General features: G+C 48.7%; 1 protein-coding gene across 3 annotated transcripts in view; it reads right to left on the bottom strand.

Moving 5' to 3' along the window:
• Nucleotides 1–21,017, bottom strand: part of KIRREL3 (kirre like nephrin family adhesion molecule 3) — a 538,030-nt gene that overhangs the window by 91,870 nt on the left and 425,143 nt on the right. For 2 of the 3 annotated variants that reach the window (XM_040992686.1, XM_040992684.1), the window contains exon 2: nucleotides 17,952–18,029. In XM_040992686.1, the coding sequence (XP_040848620.1) occupies nucleotides 17,952–18,029 (78 nt within the window). Of the gene's footprint in view, nucleotides 1–17,951; nucleotides 18,030–21,017 lie in introns of those variants that run through there. The other variant, XM_040992685.1, reaches the window with a different exon arrangement.

Genomic DNA, 21,017 nt, shown 5'->3' with positions numbered 1-21,017 from the left:
TGCTGTTGACCATCAATGCTAACCTGCCTGTGATACACAGGCAGGAGAACCTCAGGGTTCAGAGTTTGCTGGGGCTTGCAGAGGAAGAACATGCCTGCCTTTCCCAGGGCTGCAAGGAGGGGCAGAAAGCTCAAAGGTTCATTCTTCCATCCTTACTTCTCCCTCAAGCTGGGCAACCGGCGCAACCTGGGGTCCTCCCGGCTTTCCACTGCTCCCTGCAGGACACACCATCCTCCAAGGTTGTCCTGGGCAGCATGGGCCTTTAATGAAGAGCAATCGGACTGGCCGAGGCAGGGTGAGTCCAAAGTCACTATAAATCCTTCGCCTGCTGATTATCAGCCATGCAGCCCAGCCGGAGTGTGCATGGTGCTCATTAGTGGCATGGGGATGGATCCCTCTATCGATCCTGCCAAGGCCTGGATGCCAAGAAGACGCTGATAAGTGTGGCTGGAAATACTGGCCCTTCAGTGCTGGTGAAGCAGGCCATTTATCCCCGCTGGAGGTCACTCAGAGGTGGACGGGGACTGGTGGAAGCGCAGGGGGTGCTGGGGGAAGATGCTGCAGAGAGGCATGGGGCAGTCAGGGAAGCAAGGGCCCCCGGTGTTGTGTCAGGCTGCTATTGGCTGGTCCCTTTCTTGGTCTAAATCAGAGGCTCATGGATCTTTGGTCTCAGAATACAGCCTCATCATGTCATTGCGTGAGGAGGGTGGAAAACAGGAGGGAGAAAGAGGTGCTGGAGAGCAGGGCTAGGGCTGTCACTATCCCAGGAGACAGCAGCAGGCTCCAAGCATGGCATGGAGAGTCTTCCAGTCCTGTGTCTCAGGGCATCGGGTATGGGTCCCCATGGGATAGATCGTAGGCTGGGTTGCAGACTGGCTGGTGCTACGAGACTCAGCACCTCCTGCTCCCTTGTTCTGGGACTGCTCTAGGGCACATGAAGTCGTGCACTCGCTGTGAGCTCCCAGGCTGGCCAAGCAAGTACACATTCTGTGCTACCTGTGTCAGCTCTTGGCTGGGTGTCCTTGGGCTTGAGTCTTCCCTGCCTTCAGTCTCAGTTTCCTTCAGTATAAAATGCAGAGTCTGCACTATAGGCTCATCTGTTGGGACCCTTCCTGCCAAACCCTGATACTCCAGTGTACCCCAAGTTCCACCAACGGGAACACTGAGGTGGAAACTAATAAAACTGGGGTGCAAGGAAGGAAAAGCAAGCTTCTCCAGGACATTGGATCTGTGAGGGGAAGATCCATGTCCTACAAACCATCTTCCTAAAAAACAAAGTCATCATTTTCTGCTACTGTTGGCTTTGTGATGCACGAGCAGTTCTAAGACTTGCATGTACCACCTGGGGGCCTGGCTGAAGTTTTCCGGGTCTTAACTCAAAGATGCTGTGATCCCGGAGGGTTTGGGCTGGCTGAGGAATCTGCACCGTGACAACCTGCAGGCAGCCCTGCACAGGGTCATCTGGCCCTCATCTACAAGTAGCACTGTTGCATGCAAATGTCCCCGGGGTTCCAGAACCTGGGCTGCTTGCAATTTTGTCTGCCAAGGTCATGGCATGGCCTTGGCCAGGTTGCTGTCTCTCTCTCTCTGGGTGTGCTTGAGCATTCTCAGTGCACAGTGATGGCACTTGGAGGGCAGTAGTTTTAACACCTTTTTAATTGCAAGCAACTGCTTTTGTCAATAAAATCACCCATGGAACCTGAGTACATACACTGGATGGAGGCAGGGCTGAGGCACAGCTGGAGGGATAGAATCCTGTCCTTGGTCCCCTATGGAGGACTCCAAGGTCCCTCCACCATGTTCAGGGATTCACAGAGTGGTTGGTGGTCTCTAGATTTCCAGAAAGGACAATTCCAGTACTGAATGTCCCCCAGGAAGGCGCAATGCGGGTTGAGGACAAAAGGCCAAGGTGACTGGGTCTGCACTGAGACTGACAGCCTAAGCCTGGTACTTCTGGCAAAGTCCTCTCCTAGCCACCGGGGCTCTTCCCAACTAGAAGAGCAACGTCCTGAATTTCTTCCTTCTTGGAGACATAATACAATCTGCTCTTAATTATCTTTGTTAATGGAGAAGGGCAGGAGTGTGAATAATCCAAAATGATGGACATCCTAACACAATGAATAGTCCTAACTAACATTAATTTTGACTTTGGAATGCATTTTGATATTCAGATCTGCATATGGATGTGTTTGATGTTATGGGAATTATTAATAGTTAATAAAAAAAACTCCACAACCCAACGGTTGCACTCCCTCGCTACCTCCCACCCAGCTGTTCATCGGCCTCCCCAGCCTGTGGCTCACATCTTTCCCGGGAGGGACGGAAGATGTTCACCCACTTTTCCTGGGAAGGACTATGATTCCCTTTGGACCTCATGCAAATAACAGCAAAATAAGAAGCTGTGAATTGCTAACAGAGGCCTTCATTAAGCATTCCTGGTGATAGCATGGGCCAGGAATGGGGACAATTTGCCAGCAGATAATTGAGAGCTGACTATATTTGTATCCTAATTACAAAAGGGATCTGTTACTCACTGCCCTGGGATTCTGCACCCGGTCTGCTGGCTGTTGGGGGAGAACTTCAGAAAGTCTTTCGCACACATTCTTACACTGTCTCACCGAGCAGCTTCTGACTGCAGCCCTGGCGTAGTAACATGGATGCCGCACTCACCCTGTTCCGCCTCACTCCGCCTCTTCTGCCCCAACCTGGCAGGGACACAGGCTGTTTGCATCCACCTGAGAATGCAGTCTTCCAGTTTCAAATGGAGATATTTATTTTGTGCTTGCAGGCTTCTAGAGGTGCCCAGGTTGTGGGGAGGGGTTTTCTTCCCTTTTTGGGGGGTGCAGTGGCCTGTGAACCCAGGCAGTGGCGAGGACAGAGCCTGCAGGGGTTCTCCGCATCAAGCCAGCTGTCTTCCAATATTGGCTCTCCTGGGAGGCAAGGAGAACTTTCCAGTTTCTGCAGCTTGGGAAAGTCGAAGAAACCATCAAAGGTGGCAATGTATGGTAGACCTAGGATTTGAACCCTGCCTTGCTCGGCCCTTTGTTTATATCACAGTCCTGGATGGGCAGTGCATGTCTTAGCTGTGTGGCTGCCTTGGTAGAAAGCTCAGCCCGACCACAGGGTTCCCAGTTTCCCTACTATGCTGCTGAAACAGGTCAAGGGCTGCAGGAGCATCGTCTTTATGTCTGTTGGGCACAGCCCCTGCACGACCTGCAGATCTGAGGAACTGCTGAGACTCCCACGGTACCTTTGGGACCGAGCCCAGCTCTGTGAACGAGAACTGAGGTGCAGGTGGTGTGCGTGGAAGCCAAGATGTGGCTATTTTCAGCCTTGTCCTGCTACAAGTCCATCTTCTGTACCAGCCTCTCAGTGGGTTCAGGGCTCCATGAATGATGACTTCCATCCTCTGCATTGCTGGAGACTGCGGGCCTTTGCCACATCTAACCTTGGTACTGAGTGCCTTATTCATTGTGAGGTGACTCAAAAAGGGGGAGTGACTGGTGCCTGGAGATGTCTTTTCCTGTGAGGGTCCCGTGGGATCAGGGGGGCCGTCAGACAGGCACTTCTCGGACCATGTGATACCATCCCCACCTGCCCCTGTAGGATGTCTCCATTTTCCAGCCTGGAGAGGCCGACAGCTCCTCGAGTAGAAGAGTTACTCAGAGTTTTGCTGCAGAGAGCAGAGCAGCTTTCAAACCTCCTCCCTTAAACGCTGCAATATTTGGTAACACCCGGCGTCTTGGGGAGAGAATTCATGTCTGTAATTAGTTACTGTATATCACCGTTAGTACTCTGCTCAGGATTTACTGGGCAAATACCATTTAACTGCACAATAACTACAGGTCCTTGCTGCTTATTGGGTAATTTACTAAGGCTGGGAGAATGGGGCAGGAGGGACTCTGAATAGGAGGTATTGTAACCCCTTGAATCAAACTTTATGAGTTTGGGTTTGGCAGGGAGGCAGCTGCTTGTAGCCAGCTCTCCTTGTTTTGTTTGTGGAGTTGGCTGGTGGAGGGCTTCTTTCCTTTTATTTATTGCAGGAGATGTCTGGGACTGGGGTCTGGGCTGCCTCGGGCTGCCTGTGGCTGCGTGAGCTAAGGAGAGGGGCTTCTGGAGAGCGAGGGTCTTTGGCTGAGAGTCTGTCCACAGCAGGAACCTTAGCGGAGGTGTCCTGGGGGCTCCATCCAGCCCTGCCATTTACTCTTTCCATGGGGGCCTCTTCTCCTATCTGGGCCAGCGGGTGGGGAGAGCAGGGAGTGTATCTTGGCTGGCAACATCAAGATCATTGCTAAAGCTCCCTCTTCTCTCACAAGTGCAAGAGTAGCTTGGGAAGCAGCCATTCCTGGACACTTGGCTGACATTCCCAGCCTTAATCTGCTTGAGCAAAGTCTGTCTTTGTCTGGCCATGCACTGTCTAAACTCCTCTAACCTATTTAGGCCACAGGGAGGGGAAGAGGCACAATAATGAAAAACTCAACGTGCAACATTGCCTTACGCAATCTAATAAATTACTCGGTAGCCGGCTGCCAGCTCAGACTAAAGCCCAATATCGCCTGCAGTAATTATTTGGATCAAACGCAGTTTATCTGCTTCATATTTGTGCTTCTGTGCTCAGTGGTAACTTATAAATGTCATTGTGGTGTTTATTTGTTATAATGAAACTTAATGGCATTGGAAGCCAGGGGCAGAGCTGGTGGGGCGGCAGGTTTAAAACAATCTCTTCATCTCTGGAGAAAGAAGGAGTCAAGATAACGTGAAGCTGCCCTATGGGGAGGAGACCTTCAGAGATGGCCTTGTGCTACGTGGACCAGAGAGGGCCAGCAGTGCCAAGCCGGCGTGGAGGGGAGCACACTTGCCTCCAGGGACATCCATCAGGAGCGGGGAAGACATAGCTGTGGTCAGTCTGGTATTGCCCTGTCTGTCCTTGCTCTGTCTTCTAAGGGTTTCTTACGAGTGGGAGGGGCAAGATGCCTCCTGATGGCTGGCATTGACGAGAGATGCACTTGCTCAGGTGTTGGGAGGCCAAAACCGTGATGAGTGGGAACAGAAATTAGAACCTCATGGTGGCTGTGTTACAGACAGATTGCTCGAGAGAGGCTTGAGATTGACGACAGAGTAGGGGATGAAAAACAAGGGAAGAGGTCTTTGGAGAACGAAAGGAGACTAGCAGGGCTTCCTCCTCTGGATCAGGAGGCACTGCTGGTGGTGGGAACACAGGACATGGACAGAGAAAGTAAGAGACTGAGGGGATTGGTGCCCCCTGGCTCTGCAGGAATTCCAGGGACGATGGGTCACTGAGTGCAGATGGTGATGGCCTCCTACAGCCCTGGGCTCTGTCATGTAGCAGTGACATGGCTTTGAGTGGGTTACATATCCAGACTCTCACGATGGTCATGATGATTCGTGGAGTGGTGTGCATGCAGTGGTGAACATGGTGTTCGGCACACAACAGATGATATGCAAGTGGCTGTGGCAGGGGATTGGCACTTAGTAGATGTTCAGTAAACATCTGTTGAGTGAATAATGGAATAATAACCCTTTTCACTGTACACATTACCAAGTCTGCTTGCAAACAGGTGGACCTGGACCCAGACTGCATTGTGCAGGGTGGATTTGGTCCTTATTTTACAGGGTGGAACAGAGACCTAGCATGGTTACAATAGCATGCCTAAGGCTGCCTTACCAGCACATCAGTTCTTCTGCCTCACAGGGTGGAATACCCTGCCCCACTGCACACTTGACAGCTCCTCCCTTGTGCTGGGAGGCTGAGCTCTTCCCTCCTAGCCAGCTGTCCCTGCTCCCTAGGGACCAGGCACAGAGCTTGTGTTGACCTCCCCAGCACACCTGGAGGCTGAGGCAAGCAGGGCTCTTTTTGTTCATTTCAGCTAAATACTACATTGAGCGTTTGCTCATGAAATATTCATTTCCCCCCCTCAGCGACGTGCTCATACAAGACTCCTAACATCATACATATGGATGCAGATTATTAGTCATTGTTATTTCTCCCACTGGCCATCTCCCTCCCTAACACACATCCTGTTTTGATCTCAGCACACATGGGATTGAATTGGGGGTATTAACCTTGGAGCACTGATGACAATGCCTTGCATTTTACGGTACTTCATATTTCTTTCAAAGCACCGGACAACCATGATGCATATTTTAATCTACAACAAAGACATATCCGAAAGAGGACTATTGAGTATACCCATTTTTCAGATGAGAAGACAGATCAACAGCAATCAAGGTCAAGGTCACATACCTGAACAGGAACAGAACTGATTTCCACCAATCACCTATTTGTTTATTCTGATTTCTAATGAAATGTTCTCTGGGGGAACTGAGTGCTTGCTCCATTTATATAAGAAATACTAGTACTGTCAGATGGGAGCTTCAAAAAGTTCATGGAAAATGGGGTTACAAGGCAAGCTTACATAGGTAAGAAAAATTTGGAATTTGTGCATATGAAGGGTCTCAAAAATGTCATGGAGAAAGCATATTATGAAAAGACTTTGGATTTCACAGTTTTTTTTAAACACCAGAATAAATTCATATTTTAATTCCAGCTTTCTCATGAGGTTTTTGAAGCATCCTTTTATTTCAATAGACCTTCACAGTTTATAAAGAATGTTCGTCTGTGTTCTTTTATTGGCCTCCACAAGGCAGGTGAGATTTATTCTTTAAGTTTTTATAAAATAAATCTGAGAGGCAGAATGCCAGCCACACATACACACACTCACACACACACACTCCCAATGCGAGTGAGCCAGGGAGAAGGAGCAAGTTTCCATCTGCTTGCTGATTCTCTGAATGCCTGTAACAGTTGGGACTGTGCAAAGGTCAGAGATGGATCCGAAATTCAAGCTAGGTCTCCTACCTGAGTGGCAGTGACCCAGGCTCCTGACTGGTCACCACCGTCTCCCAGTCTGCCTTAGCAGGAAGCTGAAGGCAGGAGCTAGGTCTGAGCATTGGATCCAGGTACTCTGATGTGGCTTGTTTTAACTACTGCTCTCAATTCTTGTTTAAAGACAAAGTTCACGCAACTAGTTGGTGGGAAATCGGGCCTTAAACCATGACTTCTCCAAGTAGATTCCAAGGAACATAAGTCCTAACTCATGCTGCAGGAAAAGCGCTTCCTGGTCAAATGAGTTTGGGAAACTGCAAGACTCAGTGGTTCACTGGTGTCTGGGCCTCATTTAAGTCTCCAAGAGACACTTGTTTAATTAGGTCTCACCTGGCTTCTTGCCGCCTTACTTAACAGTGGAGGCTGTATTTCACGGAAAAGCTATTAACATGCCACAGGAATGCCGCTCCAGGGAAGTGTGCAGCAGCCCTCCTTCCCGGTGTTCTCAGTGGCCTGGCTGGGAGAGGAGAGGCAGAGGTGGGGACAGAGGAGAGGGCACCTTGCGGGGGGACCTTGAGAGCAACAGAGCACTCTCCAGCACCCTCCTTTCCATTCTGCATCTCCTGGGCAGCACAGGGCAGGTCTTTCACTCCAAAGTCAGGACAGCCTGCATCCAGGCAGTTCAGGGGGATCTTGGCAGCTGAGTGGGGATTCTGTGGTCAGTGTGTGGAGGGGAGATTTGGGGCACAGCAACCCACATCCGTGGGGAGCAGTGGACAGGATGGCGCATGGCTGTGCAGTCACATCTGTCCTTCCTGGCGCAGTTAGAATCTCTTGCTCTTGTGTCCACCGCACAGGCAGCCTGGGGCAGTAGGAAGGAAGAGGACCAGGGCAGGAGTTCACCTGGGCTTGCTAGAGCTGTCTGCCTGCAGGTACATGGCTCAGTGTCTCTCTGGCCTCAGTTTCTCCATCCTAAACATAGCAACCAGGATTCAATGCCACCTCTGACCCCCTTCTGCTTTCTCTAAAATTCCCCAGTGATATCGTAGTCAGAACATATGGCTCTTCCCTCCCGTGTGCCCCAGCAGCATGCCACCTGTGCCTCTCCTCAGCTCTCCTTCTCTTTGCCTTCTGCTGTTTCATTAAATGATTATTGCTTGCTCTCCAGGGAACCTGAAGTTCTCCCAGGGCTGTCGCTGTCACTGTCAGCTCCACCTGATACAAGACAGACTTGACCCATCAGAGGCCACAGGCCAATGTCCCAGTGGCAGTGTCTGTAGATCTCCCCAGGGCATTCTCCTAGACTGTTAAGAACACTCTGTCCTCACAGAGCTGGCCAGGGTGCTGAGACATCCTCCACCTTTGGTAGCTGTCCACACACCGCCCACCACAGCTGCTATGCAACAAGCTACTCCTAGGGTGGCCCAACCTTTAGATGTGCATTCTCTATCACCCTTCAGGGTTTCCCACTGGGCTAAGAGTGAGGCACCCCCAGAGCAGACAGACCCTGTGGTACTCTCTGTGCTGGGGCCCCTTTTTCCTACATCACTTTCCTCCTCTCCTTACGGACACCTCTGCCCCTCCCAGGTGAGAGACTATCTCTGAGACTTTGCTTGGGATCTGCTTCTAAAGTAGGAGAAACTGGCTTAAGAATGTTTTCCGTGTGTGAATCCTCTCCTGTTCCCCACGAAGCCAGCGCAGAGTAAGTGCTTAATACAAGGAATGAAATGGAAACGTAAGAACAGACACATGAATGCTGGCAACTAGCACGGCAACGTCGGCAGATCGGCCAGCGGCTAGAGGGGGTGCCTGCTACTCTCCACACTGGAGGCTCCCATAGCCTCACTCTCTCCTCTGTACCTACTCCACTTTGCTCCTGGTTAAACCTTGGTGGGTGCAGAGGAGCCACGGTCCAGAGTCCTTCCTTGGCAAGAGGGCAGTAGCTGGGTGTGGTGTTCTGAGATCCTTTCATGAATAATGGGTGGGAAGCACTGCTCTTTAGTGCTAAGAATGGTGGTTATTCCTCGTGCATTTGGCTCAGAGGTAAGACTATTACGTAGCTCTATTTATCCCACACTCCGTGCAGATACTGAAACTGTCACCATGGCCTATATTCCATAGGCCATTATGTGTATTTCAGACCATTATATAAATGGACTTGATTTGGTATTTCTGAATGTCATTAAACTCCTCCCCTACCAGTAACAACACTGTTGCCATAGAAACAAATACATTTCAGGAGGGAAGGCACAGGGGACAAGCTGACGGAGCAGGGGGAGATGTGGCACTGGTGACTACTTTCAGAGCATTGGGCCGGCGCCGTGACCCGGCCTCCCTATACAGGTAGGGTGAGCTCCCTTAGGTATTTATTGGCTGTTCTTTGATGAAAGCCCTGGATAATTCATCTCAGTCTGCACCTGCTTATTCCAGCACACAGCTCTAAAATCTCACAGTAGGCCACGAAGCACCCTCATTTGTTCCCATCCGCTGTGCCCCCCTTCAGGCTCAGGGGAGGGGACAGTGGGCGGCTGTCAGCACTGAATGCATTCCATGAGGTTGACTGAGGATGGAAGGAGAGAGAAGCAGAGGAGAAATGAGGCCTCCTCAGGACACAGCTGGCATTCAGGGAGACCAGAAGTTTGTCAATGGCTGCTGCCCAAGTCACTCTGTCCCCTTGTCATTCTAGTAGTCAGAATGTAGAGACTGTGGGCTCTTGAGGTTGAAGTGGCATTATGTTAGGAACAGAAAAACACGGAGAGCCTGGCTGAGGAACTGGCATGGTCCTCGTGGGCAGGGTGTTTCCTCTGTTTGGAGTTCAAGAACAGCCACTCTACGGGACCAGCTCAGCAGCACTGCCTCCAGAAGCCACCCTGGACAGTGCTCATCTGCTCTACAGTTTGATAAGTTTCTGCCTCTGTTCCTGAAGTTCCTTTAACTCACCTGTTTACAATAACTGTAAAGCCTTGTGATTGCTTATGTGTCTGATGTCCCTGGTGTGGGCACTGGACACAAGCCATGCACCTAACACAACATGGGGCAGGGAGTAGGCAGTGCAACACAGCTAGGGAACAAGGAATTACACACATCTGTAGCAGGCACTGGGTCTTCCTAAGCCCTGGCATCCTCAGCTGAACATCAGAAGAGAGTGGACCTGGCAACCTTGGACTCGTTTAGCCTCTAGAATCTTGAATGATATAACTTCAACTCTGCCTGATGGATTCGAATTCAGATTTCCCCAGCTCCCAAGCTATAGTGCTTCACCGTGAAGTATACCGGACAAAGCATGCGAAGGAAAAGCTCCAACCAACTCAACTGCAAACACAACAGGTATGAAACACTTTGTCTCTTCTCTCTCTGAATGGAGGGAAGCATCGTTGAGGGTGAAGATCATACCTGAAGAGCCTGTACCTGCTGGGTGCTGGGCTCACAGAAAGGGATGACTCATTGTGTGTGCTTGTCCATGTTCATATCCCAACAGTCTACTTCCTTTCCCGTGCTCTAGGACTCCTTGCCTCCTTGAAAACATGGCACTCGAGGCAGGTGGATGTCCCTGATGAACTCATTCCATGACATGACTCACAGGTTTCAAGGACTTAGCATAATGGAGTGGCAATAGAACAAGGCTCATGCTAAGGGTAGGATATGAGGGTCCAAGTCCCAGCTATAATGCCTACTGGATGTGCTACTTCAGGCAAGTTTCCTTCTCTCTAGGGAATGGGTAATCCTTCTTCTAAGACTCTGTGCTCCTCAAATTTCCCATCCTAGTGACTTGGAGTCATTGATCAGAGTCCAAGAGGTTACTCACCTCAGTATTCTGTCAGTGTCCACTCAAACATTGGGCTGCTCGAGTGTCACTGAGACCAAGCAGAGCCTACTGACCAGGAGGGGCGAGGTGAGTAGTTGTAGAGGAGCACCAAGAACGTCTGTGCACAGAGTTAAGCACTCTGAAGAGGGGTGGCGTAACTCTACAAGAGCTAAGCACCCTTGAACTTGGCCCACATGTGTCACTGCAGAAGGTGCCAAGCTGAAACTTGAAGGGTGAGGAATAATGGCTATGCTGATGGTTGGGGCTGGGAAGTGGTGAGGAGTCAGCAGCCCCCACATGGGGACCAGGGCAGACCAAGGTCTTTTGGCAGATGGGGGCTTGTCCTGCATGAGGAACAGAGAGAAGGCCCTAGAGACTGAGGGCTAAGAAGAAGTCAAGGAAATAGGCAAAAAGCAGATCACATGGAACCTTGTAAAACATGCTAAGGATTTCACTATTTTTCTTGAAAGCAATTGAAATATTTTCTAGAGGAACACAACATGACCAAATTTCCATGTTGAAACTCTGCTCGAGCTGAAACATGGGGAATAAACTGGGGGGAGTGGAGTGAGTGGGCCAGTTGGAGAGCCAATGAGAGAGGATGGGGACAGAGACAAGGGTGATAAATTGAGAAGCATCAATTTCTGGGACCTGGTGAGGGTGGGATGTAGATGTGGAAAGCAATCTGATGGGGTCTGCAGCCTGGGAGACTCCTGCCTTAGATGGACAGGTCTCCTTGTAGGAACAGGAGTTGAAAGGATGGGCCTCTGGAAAAAATCCAAAATCTTCCATTCGATCACGGCAGGGGGATGGAAACAGCGGGCCTTTTGTTCCAAGACACAGAGTGAATTAAATAACAATCATAAAGTGCCCTGGAAATCTGAGTCTTGCCATAAATAATAAAGAGGGACGTTATACAAATAACCAGTTTTGTAGCCCCAGTGGAAGGAAACACATCAGTAAGAAAAATGAAACAAGAAAAAAACACACCCCAAAGCCCCAGCTAACAAAATGACAGTATTAGCTAGCATCCCGGGGGCCTGGCAGGCAGTGGAGGGATGGTCTCCGGAAACTGACTGTGGGCCCTTAGCATGAGCCAGGCTGTGGCCACAACAGAGCAAGCAGCTACGTGCCTCTTGGAGGCTTGCCCTTGCTGTCCCTGAGCCTCTGCACTCCTGTTTTCCCTCTGCTCTGGAGGACATGCAGCTCAGTTGGCATGCCTACCTCACCACCCAGGGTATAGCTGACATGGGCCTCAGTTCAACAGGAGAAAGGACACGAATGTGTCTTCAGAGGCTGCTGGACAAAGCCAGCCAACCTCCTAGTTCTGGTTGCTTGGGTGGCCAAGGCCTTTAATGCCGTGGAGTGGGCAGCGAGAATTTGGAGATGGGCAGTGTGTTGAGAGCCAAGAGAGATTTTTGAGTATCTGGTGCCAGAATCTTCTTATTCAATGCTAATCAGTGATGTTTGGTGACTTGGCCAACAACATGCAGGTGGGCATCACTCTTGTCACCTCGGGTAAGGGATAGGTGGAAAACCGAATAAGCTTCAGATTCCTTTTTGTTCCTATTAGGGCTTGTATGCAGAAAGAAAAAAACAGGCTTCATGCCACCACTAAGTGCTTCAGAGGTGCTGAGGATACCAGTTCCCCACCCTTGCAGGGCTCTGTCCCCCTCACAAGGTTAAGGGGTGAGTAAGGGCACCATGGGGAAGGAGCACCAGCACTTAGCCTGGACAATAATGACCTGTGGGCCACTTGCTATAGTGGCTGGCCCTCCATGGAGCTGGCTCTCTCCTTCCTGGGTGCTCTAGCCCCTCCCAAGAGATTTCTGGGCAGCATTTCTTCCTGGGAAGTTGAGAGGCAGGGCTAGGATGCATTCCTGCTTTCCCTCCACTGAGCTGAGATAAGCAATTGGTCACCGTGGCGGTGACTGTGTGGGAAATCCGCTGCCCACCTTAGCCTGCAGTGAAGCGTGCACCCTGTGTGGGAAAACTTGGCTTGGACCTTCAGGGCTTGGTGGGAAAGAGAGGCCAATGCCTGTTGGCTTCTTCTGTCTCCTCTAAGCACCCTTTTCCTCATTGTTCATACTGTGGAGTTCTGTGACTTTCCTGATTCCAAGAGAGCTGTCTTCCCTGGTATGTGTTCCTGGCTCCAGGTCTTTCTTGATTTTCTCCATTATCTTGAGTCTCCTCTCTTCTCCCTGCCTCTGTCATTTTCCTTGTCTTCTCAGCCACCTTGAGATACCAGATGGTGGTAATGCGTTGGGACCTGCTTCTTTGTTTTAGCCACTCTGTTGGAACTCCAACAGTCCTGGTTACCTGAAGGCTGGGGCTGTGGCCCTGGTTCTTCCCACTACCTGCTGGCTAAGTCAGTGCTCACAGGTCCTGCTGAATTACTGGGTTGTGCTGTCATCTCAGGATTGTTTGCAGGTGTGACCAGAGGGATGAGAGCTTTCTGAGGGGCAAACAGAGCCCCTCACCTGGGTGAAAGCCTTTGATTTAGCCTAGAAATAGGATCAGCTCAGGTAAGCAAGGTTCCTGGAGAAGATGAAACGGGTCACCAAGAAGAGCTGGAAAATGGAAGGCAAGGTGTGTTTGTGCAGGTGTGTGCGGGTGCCCTGGGAATGCAGGGACAGGTAGTACTGGGAGTTGTCTAGAGAGGCCGCTAGATCATGCTGGGCAGCTGACTGGGTGAGAAAGGAGAACCAGTGTACAAGGAAGGAGCTCCTTCCTGGGAAGATCTCCTCCACTACCAGTCCTGCTCTGCTGACCTGCCTGAGCCCAGGCTCTCCAGGAAAGAGCTTTGTGCTGACATGGAGGGAAAACATGGGGGTCGGCACCAGGGAGCACATAGAGGAGGGATGAGGGATACATGCTCCATGGAACTGCCTACATGGCTTACTCAAGACCCGTGTGTGTCATTCCTCCTCTATGTGCCAGGGCACCGATTAATCACTTTAGCAAAAAATGGAGCGACCACCCCCTATGTGCAAGACCCTGTACAAAGGCTTAGAGGGAATAAAAGAAAAGGGAAGGGCAGAGTCTAGTGCTCCCACAGTACATAAGCAGTCCCATAAAAACACACACACTAGGTCTCACCAAAACCGTGAACTGGCAGCCATGGCGGAACCTATGAAATAAAAGTTAGGGGGGAGAGGGACGAGTGCTGGGGTCCATGCAGTGGGTGTGGATGACATGAAGGTGTGAAAAGAACAGCTCCCCTGTTTGGCAAGGCTCAGAAGAGTTTCAAGTTGCTTGACAAGACCTGGCAGATGTCTCTCTGACCACCTTGACACAGGACACAGTCTCACCCCCTTTTGCATGGATACTCAACCACCCCAATAAGAATTCTGTAATCTTTTGAGGCATTGTTGTTTGCCCCTGTGAGATGGTTTTTGCAACCAATGTGAGCTTTGGAGTTAATGTTGCTGACAATATCTTGGTGAGTGGGCCTTTAACAATTTATGCATAGGAGTATAATTAAGCCAAACAATTTCTGGACACCTTATTGTGTGCCTAACCATTGCCTCAGAATCTGGCCTGAACTTGTAGCACATCTTCTGAGAAAGGGCTTGATAAGTATCCTAAATATTAATGAAAGTGATGGGAGTATAAGCTGAAATTGCTATGGTGATAAATATAGTTGTTGTGATCTTAAAGGGTAGCCTGTCCCTGCAAATTTTTGAAGCATAGAAAATGTATCTGTTTTAGCTGCTTCTATAATTTTTGGCTATAGGAATTTAAGGATGCTTTTATTAATACTATAAAGATGTGCTTTTAATTATTGTTTGATCACTTATGGGATAGTAGAGCCTGTAGTTGTATGGGAGTTTAATATTTGAAATTTTTATTTTGAATCTTTATGTCCTTTTTCTTGTGACATAGTTTTCTCATTAAGTGATGGGTAAATTGTAGAAACAGAAATGTGGTAGAAATGTATTGCTGATTAGCAGGTAATCGCATGTGCTTTGGCCTTGGAGTCCTGGCTGTCACTCCATGGCTACTACTGAAGAATGAACAATGGCTTGCTTTGAAGAATTTGAATACAGTATTTTGCAGAATTATCTTTAGGGGCACCTGCTTAATCATGAAGTAACAAACAGTATGACCAAATGTCTGTGCATGCCCCCTTAGCCATGAAGTAAAAATAGAACAATTAAATGTTTGTACAGAAGCTTGTTTTGGGGCTGGGTAAACAAAGAAAGACAGCTTCTTGAGCTGTTAACAGAGGGCACCAAGTGGCAATGTCTGTGTCTTTTCTTTTTCCTGGCTCCACACACCCTTCCTGAGCTCTGAACTCATTTGGAGCTGGCCTCTGGAAGTGCAGGGTCATCCAGTTTGCCCAAAGGGCTGCGTGGGACCCCTCTGTGAAGGGACCCCTCTGTGAAGGGACCCCTCTGTGGAGGGATCTTACACTGAGAGGTTCTTACGTGTTTGTATCATGAATTCCATGAGGGCAGGACTGTGTTTTATTGCCTTTGATAGCTCCAGGGCTTACAACAATGCCTGACACTTATTCTGAAAAATGTATGATATTTTTATGGTATTTAATGGATATTTGATGAATAAATAGATAGGCTCCTTCCAGCATTCCCTTAAAGCACCTTGTTTTTAATCACATGAAGACAATTATGTCAGACTAATCTGATATTTTGCCTGGGCTATCTTTATTCCCTTCTTTACCTTTGTTGATTCTTGCTCTTAGCTCTCTTGATGTCTCAGATGTGTTGAGTCCAAATAGGAACACACACACACACACACACACACACACACACACACACACACACCCTCCCCATTCACCACATTACCAACCACCTCCATTCCTGCAACTGCAGCAGATTCCGTCCAAGAAGCTATTAAGACTCTCAAACAGAGCGAACCTCTCGTTGACTATCACATGCCTCCTTAAATGATCTTTGAACAGCATTTTCTTTTTATTGCTTTGTGTAGTTTAACAGCACAAATTGCGATTACTCTAACTTATGATAAACCCCAGATCTGTAAAGTGACTCTTCACTCATTTTCCTCCAGTTCCTCCGGTTCCTTCTCAAGCTGTTCATTTTTCTTTTTTTTTTTTTTTTGAATGTGGCAAGCAAGGCGGAAGAGGGAGAAAAGGGAGAAGGGAATAGAAAGACACCAAATTATCAAGGAAGCAAATAAAATAGGAACCACTTCTCACCAGGTGACAGACACCCTACTAGATATTGTTAAACAGAACAAATATGCTTTCTTATAGCACGAGTAGATCTTTTATGTTTATTCTAAATATGATCACTGCCTCATTGTTCCTAGAAGAAGCAGTTAACTGTTCCAATATCTCAATAATACCAACAAATGGAAAAAATAATTATCTTTCTTTGTGATTTTCCCAGTTGTTCAAGGTGTGCTGTGTAGTACTGACATAAATTTTTTGCTTCATGATCAATGTCATGGCTGCTTTTGTGGTTCAAATTATTAATATATGGGAAGAAATAATTATTTTGAGTGTTATTACAAGATAATTACAAAGCATAAAACAGCTACTCTACTTGCTAATGCCTTTTCTTATCTGCAGAAATGTTGGGGTTTGGGGTAGGAGAACTTTAGAAAGAGGAAAATGTATAATGTGAGTCTTGTTTGGTAAGGTTGGCTGCAACAGAGGCAGAAAAGCCTCCTGGATCCAGGTCCCTCCAGCCCCTTTACCCCAACCCAGAGCCAAAGTTGACCTACTCAGGGTCTCTCCTTCTGTTCCGCTGTTTCAGCTTTACCCCTACCTCATGTCCTCATTGTCAGTGGAGACTTGCAACTCACCACAAATGTTGGGTCAGCCTTTTGTCACACCCTTGTCACCTTGATGAACTACAAGCTGTGACAGACATCAGAGTATGCGGTTTCAAATGCAACCCTGCTCCTTTCTTTTGGGCTTTTCTATTCCCTGTGAATCTCTTTTTGGTTTCTCTAATGAGCATCACCAGTAAGAAGCTGTGTTTATTTAGCACCATGGACAGAGACTTACTGGCTGCTCCCACAAATGAGTTCCTGCCTAGCACTGCTCTTTGTGTTAGGAGGGGGTGGTGAAGAGAGAGGAAATGAGTGAGGGAGAGATGGGCACTGGCAAGAGAAAATGCAATCCCAACCCCTGGCTGTGCTCCTACAAGTGGGAAGTGACTTCTTATTGCTTCTGCCTTTTCACCCAGACAGGTGGCAAATGAAGAAGGCTCACTTCCTGTGCTTAATTGCATTGGCCTAGCTCTTGTCACACTGTCACAAGATGGATTTTGGCAGCAGACCCATACTGGCAAGGCTGAGATCTGGGGCATACATGGAGGTGTGAGGGTCATGGGCGTTAGAGGGAGAAGGAGCCGACAAGCATGGGAATAGGGCACTGGGACTAGGCTGTGGCCTAATTCTGAGACAGCGGTGCTAGGGTTGAACAACTTCCTCCTTCTGGCCTGGAGTGAGAATGGTACTACAGGACCCTTGGGCCTTGAAAAGGGAGGGACTCAGCTCATGGCAAGCTGGGCTGGTGAGAAGCCAAGGCTTCATTTGTCTGACTTTAATGAATAAATGGCATACACAGCCATTGTTTATCTACTTTTGAATCCTGACAAACAGTCTGTGGCATCTGATGGAGAGGGTTATTACTTGCATGGAGACAGATGGCCGGGGATGGAGAGGATTGGTTCTTTATTACAGCAGGCCTGTAAGTGACAGCATGCCTCTTACATGCCAGCCTCCACAGTAATGCCAAGACCTCCCCCCAAGCCTCCTGTGACCCACACAAACCTCGAAGGAAAGACCAAGTGCAAAAGAAAGGCAGAAAGATCTGGGACTAAGAGACAGAGATAATGCTGCTGGAACTGCAAAAGGCAAACTTTCTAACATAAGTTCTTTGGTAAGAAAAACGTGATAGATTCTTCTTCAGTCTTCCCTTAGATTCTCTGTAAGGTGCTATGTATTCACTAGACATTCAAAATAGTGAATGATTGAAGAGACAAGCAGAGGGGACTGGATTAGAAAAGATGAAAGGAACAGATTTAATTGGACCTGGAGGTGGTTAGGGAACAAAAAAGAGGGAAGAGGTAAGAGTAGTCAGAGACGCAGGGAAGAAGAGAGGCAGCACAGGAGAGCGTGCCGTGTCCCAGGCACCTGCTATTCCTTCTGATGCTGTTTGTACTGGGGACTTCACGGGGCTCAAACTGATCAACATTCTTCCTGAGGTGTCCCAGGCTCTGCTTTCCGATTCCTCCACATCACAGTTATAAGGCATAAACTCTTCCCTCCACATACTCCACCCCTAAGAAGGGAGTTGTCACTGACCTTCATTCATTCTCCGAAACTTGTCCTTGCCCATGTAGCCCAGCACCAGACAGCATCCTCTTCTTTGGAGGCCCAGCTCTGAAAGAAAAACACAGGAGAGTGAGTTGGGAGTGGGTCAGGTGTTAGAGTAATACCTCTGTGCAGGGTCTTGTGTTGCTCTTAGAAACAGTTTGCGGTGTATACAAGCATTTGTATAGCGCTTACTATATTTTGGGCATAATCTTAAATCAATAATTATCATTCAACTCTCATGACAATTCTGTCAAATAGGTGCTATTTTCTTCATTGTATATGGTCCCTGTTTAAAGCAACAATAGGTGAGTGACCTTAAATCAAAGAGCTAGCAGGTGGTTGGGTCAAATTTTTGAACCTAGGCAGTCCATGCTCATCATAACCATCACTTTATTCATTTATTTCAAAAGATTAATCTTAAATTAACCTTGAAATTGATCATAAAAGGCAGTATTACAGAGAGAGAGAGAGAGAGAGAGAGAGAGAGAGAGCGAGAGAGAGAGCGCTTACATCCTTTGGTTCATTTCCCAGAAAGCTGCAACAGTCAGGGCTGAGGTAGGAGGAAACCAGGAGCCTGGAACCCCTGTTGGATCTCCCACATGGGTGGCAGGGGCCAAGAATCTGGGCAGTTTTTCTCTGCTTTCCCAGATGCTTTAGCAGGGATCTGAATTTGAAATAGAGCAGCTGGGACTCGTTGGTGCTCATATGGGATGCTGGCATTGAGGTAGTGGCTTAACCCTCTGTGTCACAGCGCCAGATCCCCGCCTAACTACTTCTTTCTATTCCAGGCTTAGAGGCCTTGTCTCCCCTCACTCCCGCTCCCCGCTCCCCACACCTCCTGCCCAGGAATGTGTCCAGGTCTGCTAGATAAGAGGTAGAGTAGCCAGGGGGTCCTGTACAGAACAAGGTAACTGAATACAGTGGGTGACTTCAGAAGGACATAAAAGGGACTGCATGAGTTTGTGGGTAGACCCAGGGATTGAAGTATGGGTAGAAGGACTCTGCCAGCTGGAAGAGCCAGTTTTTGGGACTGCAGCTCCTTTGTCTTGAGGTACAATACCATCATGTAGCACTTCCGAGTTGAAGGCTCAGAGCTCAGGGTTGGGACAGTTAAGAGACACAAGACTCTACAGAGCTCAGACCGTATTGGAAACATGACAGAACGATGAGTTTGGGTGGCAAATGCAAGAGACAGTTTATTTATTTGCTTTCGCATCGTATTTGGTGAATCTGTGGCCATTGTTTGTGAGCATTGGATTGAAGTGAAATGCTTTACAGGATGGCAACTTTTTCTCCTTGGCATTTCTCCTGTAGTCTTGGTTTGTCTCAAGCACTTCATAAGTTCTGAAGCATTTCCACACTGAATTTCTCCACAGCCCCCATGAGGTAGGCAGGTGGGCCAAAACTTATCATGTTGCACAGATGGAAAAGCAAAGGTGCCATGTGGTGAATGACTCCGCCTGATTACTACAGAGTTCCCATGCATCCCTTTGCTTGGAAGTCACACACCTAAGCAGCTGGTATAGAACGAGAATAGTAGGTGAGGGACATAACTTCTGGAAGAGGGTGCATGGGAACAGCTCCTCCCAGGCCCCACCTTACAGGAGGGTGTGTCCCCCAACCCTATCCAGGATATGCCTGCCCTGGATGGGAGACAGGCAGTGTGAGCTCATCTTTCCTCCTCCTCTCCTGTTGCACAGGCCCACCCTCCCAGGGGAACAGGATGAAAGGGAGTGGAGGGTTCGTGAGACACAGATAAGTCAAACTTGGGTGCTTGAGCCCTCGAGAAAAGCAAAGTGTGGCAGGCGATGGCAGAGTGCCAAGGCCCGGGAGGTCGCCTGTTTTGATCTTCCGATTCTGCAAAGGGGCTTATTGACTATCAGTAAAGAGCAGGGAGGCAGATCTGAGGGTACGTTTCCAAAGGCACTCACTTCTCGTCCTTCCCTTCCACGCTGGCTCGCTGGCTCGTGTGCTCGTCTGAAGGCCCTGCCAAGCCGTTCTCGCTTCAAACAGCCTCACATCTCAGGCGCCTAAATTGACGATGTTAAGTTCCCTCATCCAAGGCCTTGGCCCTTTCTTTGGGGGCTCCTGCTCTGTCGAGGGCCGTGTGGATCAAAGCCCCTTTGATGTTTACTTACTATATTTGTGGATTCTTTATAACAACCACCTTCAAGAGACAGGAATGCGGCATGCCAGGAGGGGGCCGGCGGAAGTACAAGCCAGGAGGAGGCACGGAGCTCCTGCCAACAATAGCCTTTGGCTGGAGGCTGTGTTGAAACCTCAATATGACACACATATTGTTCATCATCAGAGCTGTACAATGGCTGAAGGTTCCTATTGTGTTTGCCACCCACTTCTTTTTGTCCACCTTAGCAGTTTTTGTTTGTTTAGTTTTTTTTTTTTTTTTTTTAATGGGAGCGGAAGTCTTGGTTTCTGGAGTGAGTCCAGGAAGGACCCTGGCGGGTGGTAGAGCAGAAGGTATGGGGTGGATCAGACCCACATGCCCATGGGGCTGCTGGACAGTTCCTCAAACTCTCAGGCACAGGGAAGAGGGACTAATTCCCCTCGCAGGTCACCTGCCTCTGGGGGACCACCCCCAGAGAGTTGGCCCGTGCCAACAGACTGTAGGAGAAGTCGCACTGACCATGTTTGATTTTCGCAAATGAACAGGAAAAGAATTCACTTTTTTTTTAAAAGAAAACCTGATTAATAAAAGAAATTGAGGATGAGGCAATTTCTCAAAGTACTTGGCTCATTTAATTTGACACGTGCGGGTTAGTCTTAATTATTTAGGCGGCTACATTACGAGGCGTTAATAAGCACACTGCAGAAATGTATGAAGTGAGAGGGCTCTCTGAGTTTTTGCTGATAAGTGTGGAGAGGCCAGGGGCTTCTTTGCAAAAATGAGCAGCTTGGATTTGTGGTGAAGTGAGAATTAGCTGGTTGTCCATGAATGAAAACTTAGGGCGTTCTTCTGAGAGATTTGTGGAGCTTGGAAGTTAACGAATGCACATAGGGAAGCATGTCTGAGGGGCTGAGGTAGGCGAGGGTTAG

Source organism: Ochotona curzoniae, unplaced genomic scaffold, assembly GCF_017591425.1.
Source record: "Ochotona curzoniae isolate NIBS_2020 unplaced genomic scaffold, NIBS_Ocur_1.0 contig_832, whole genome shotgun sequence".
Classification (NCBI taxonomy): domain Eukaryota; kingdom Metazoa; phylum Chordata; class Mammalia; order Lagomorpha; family Ochotonidae; genus Ochotona; species Ochotona curzoniae.
This window is presented reverse-complemented; position numbering and strand designations above follow the sequence as displayed.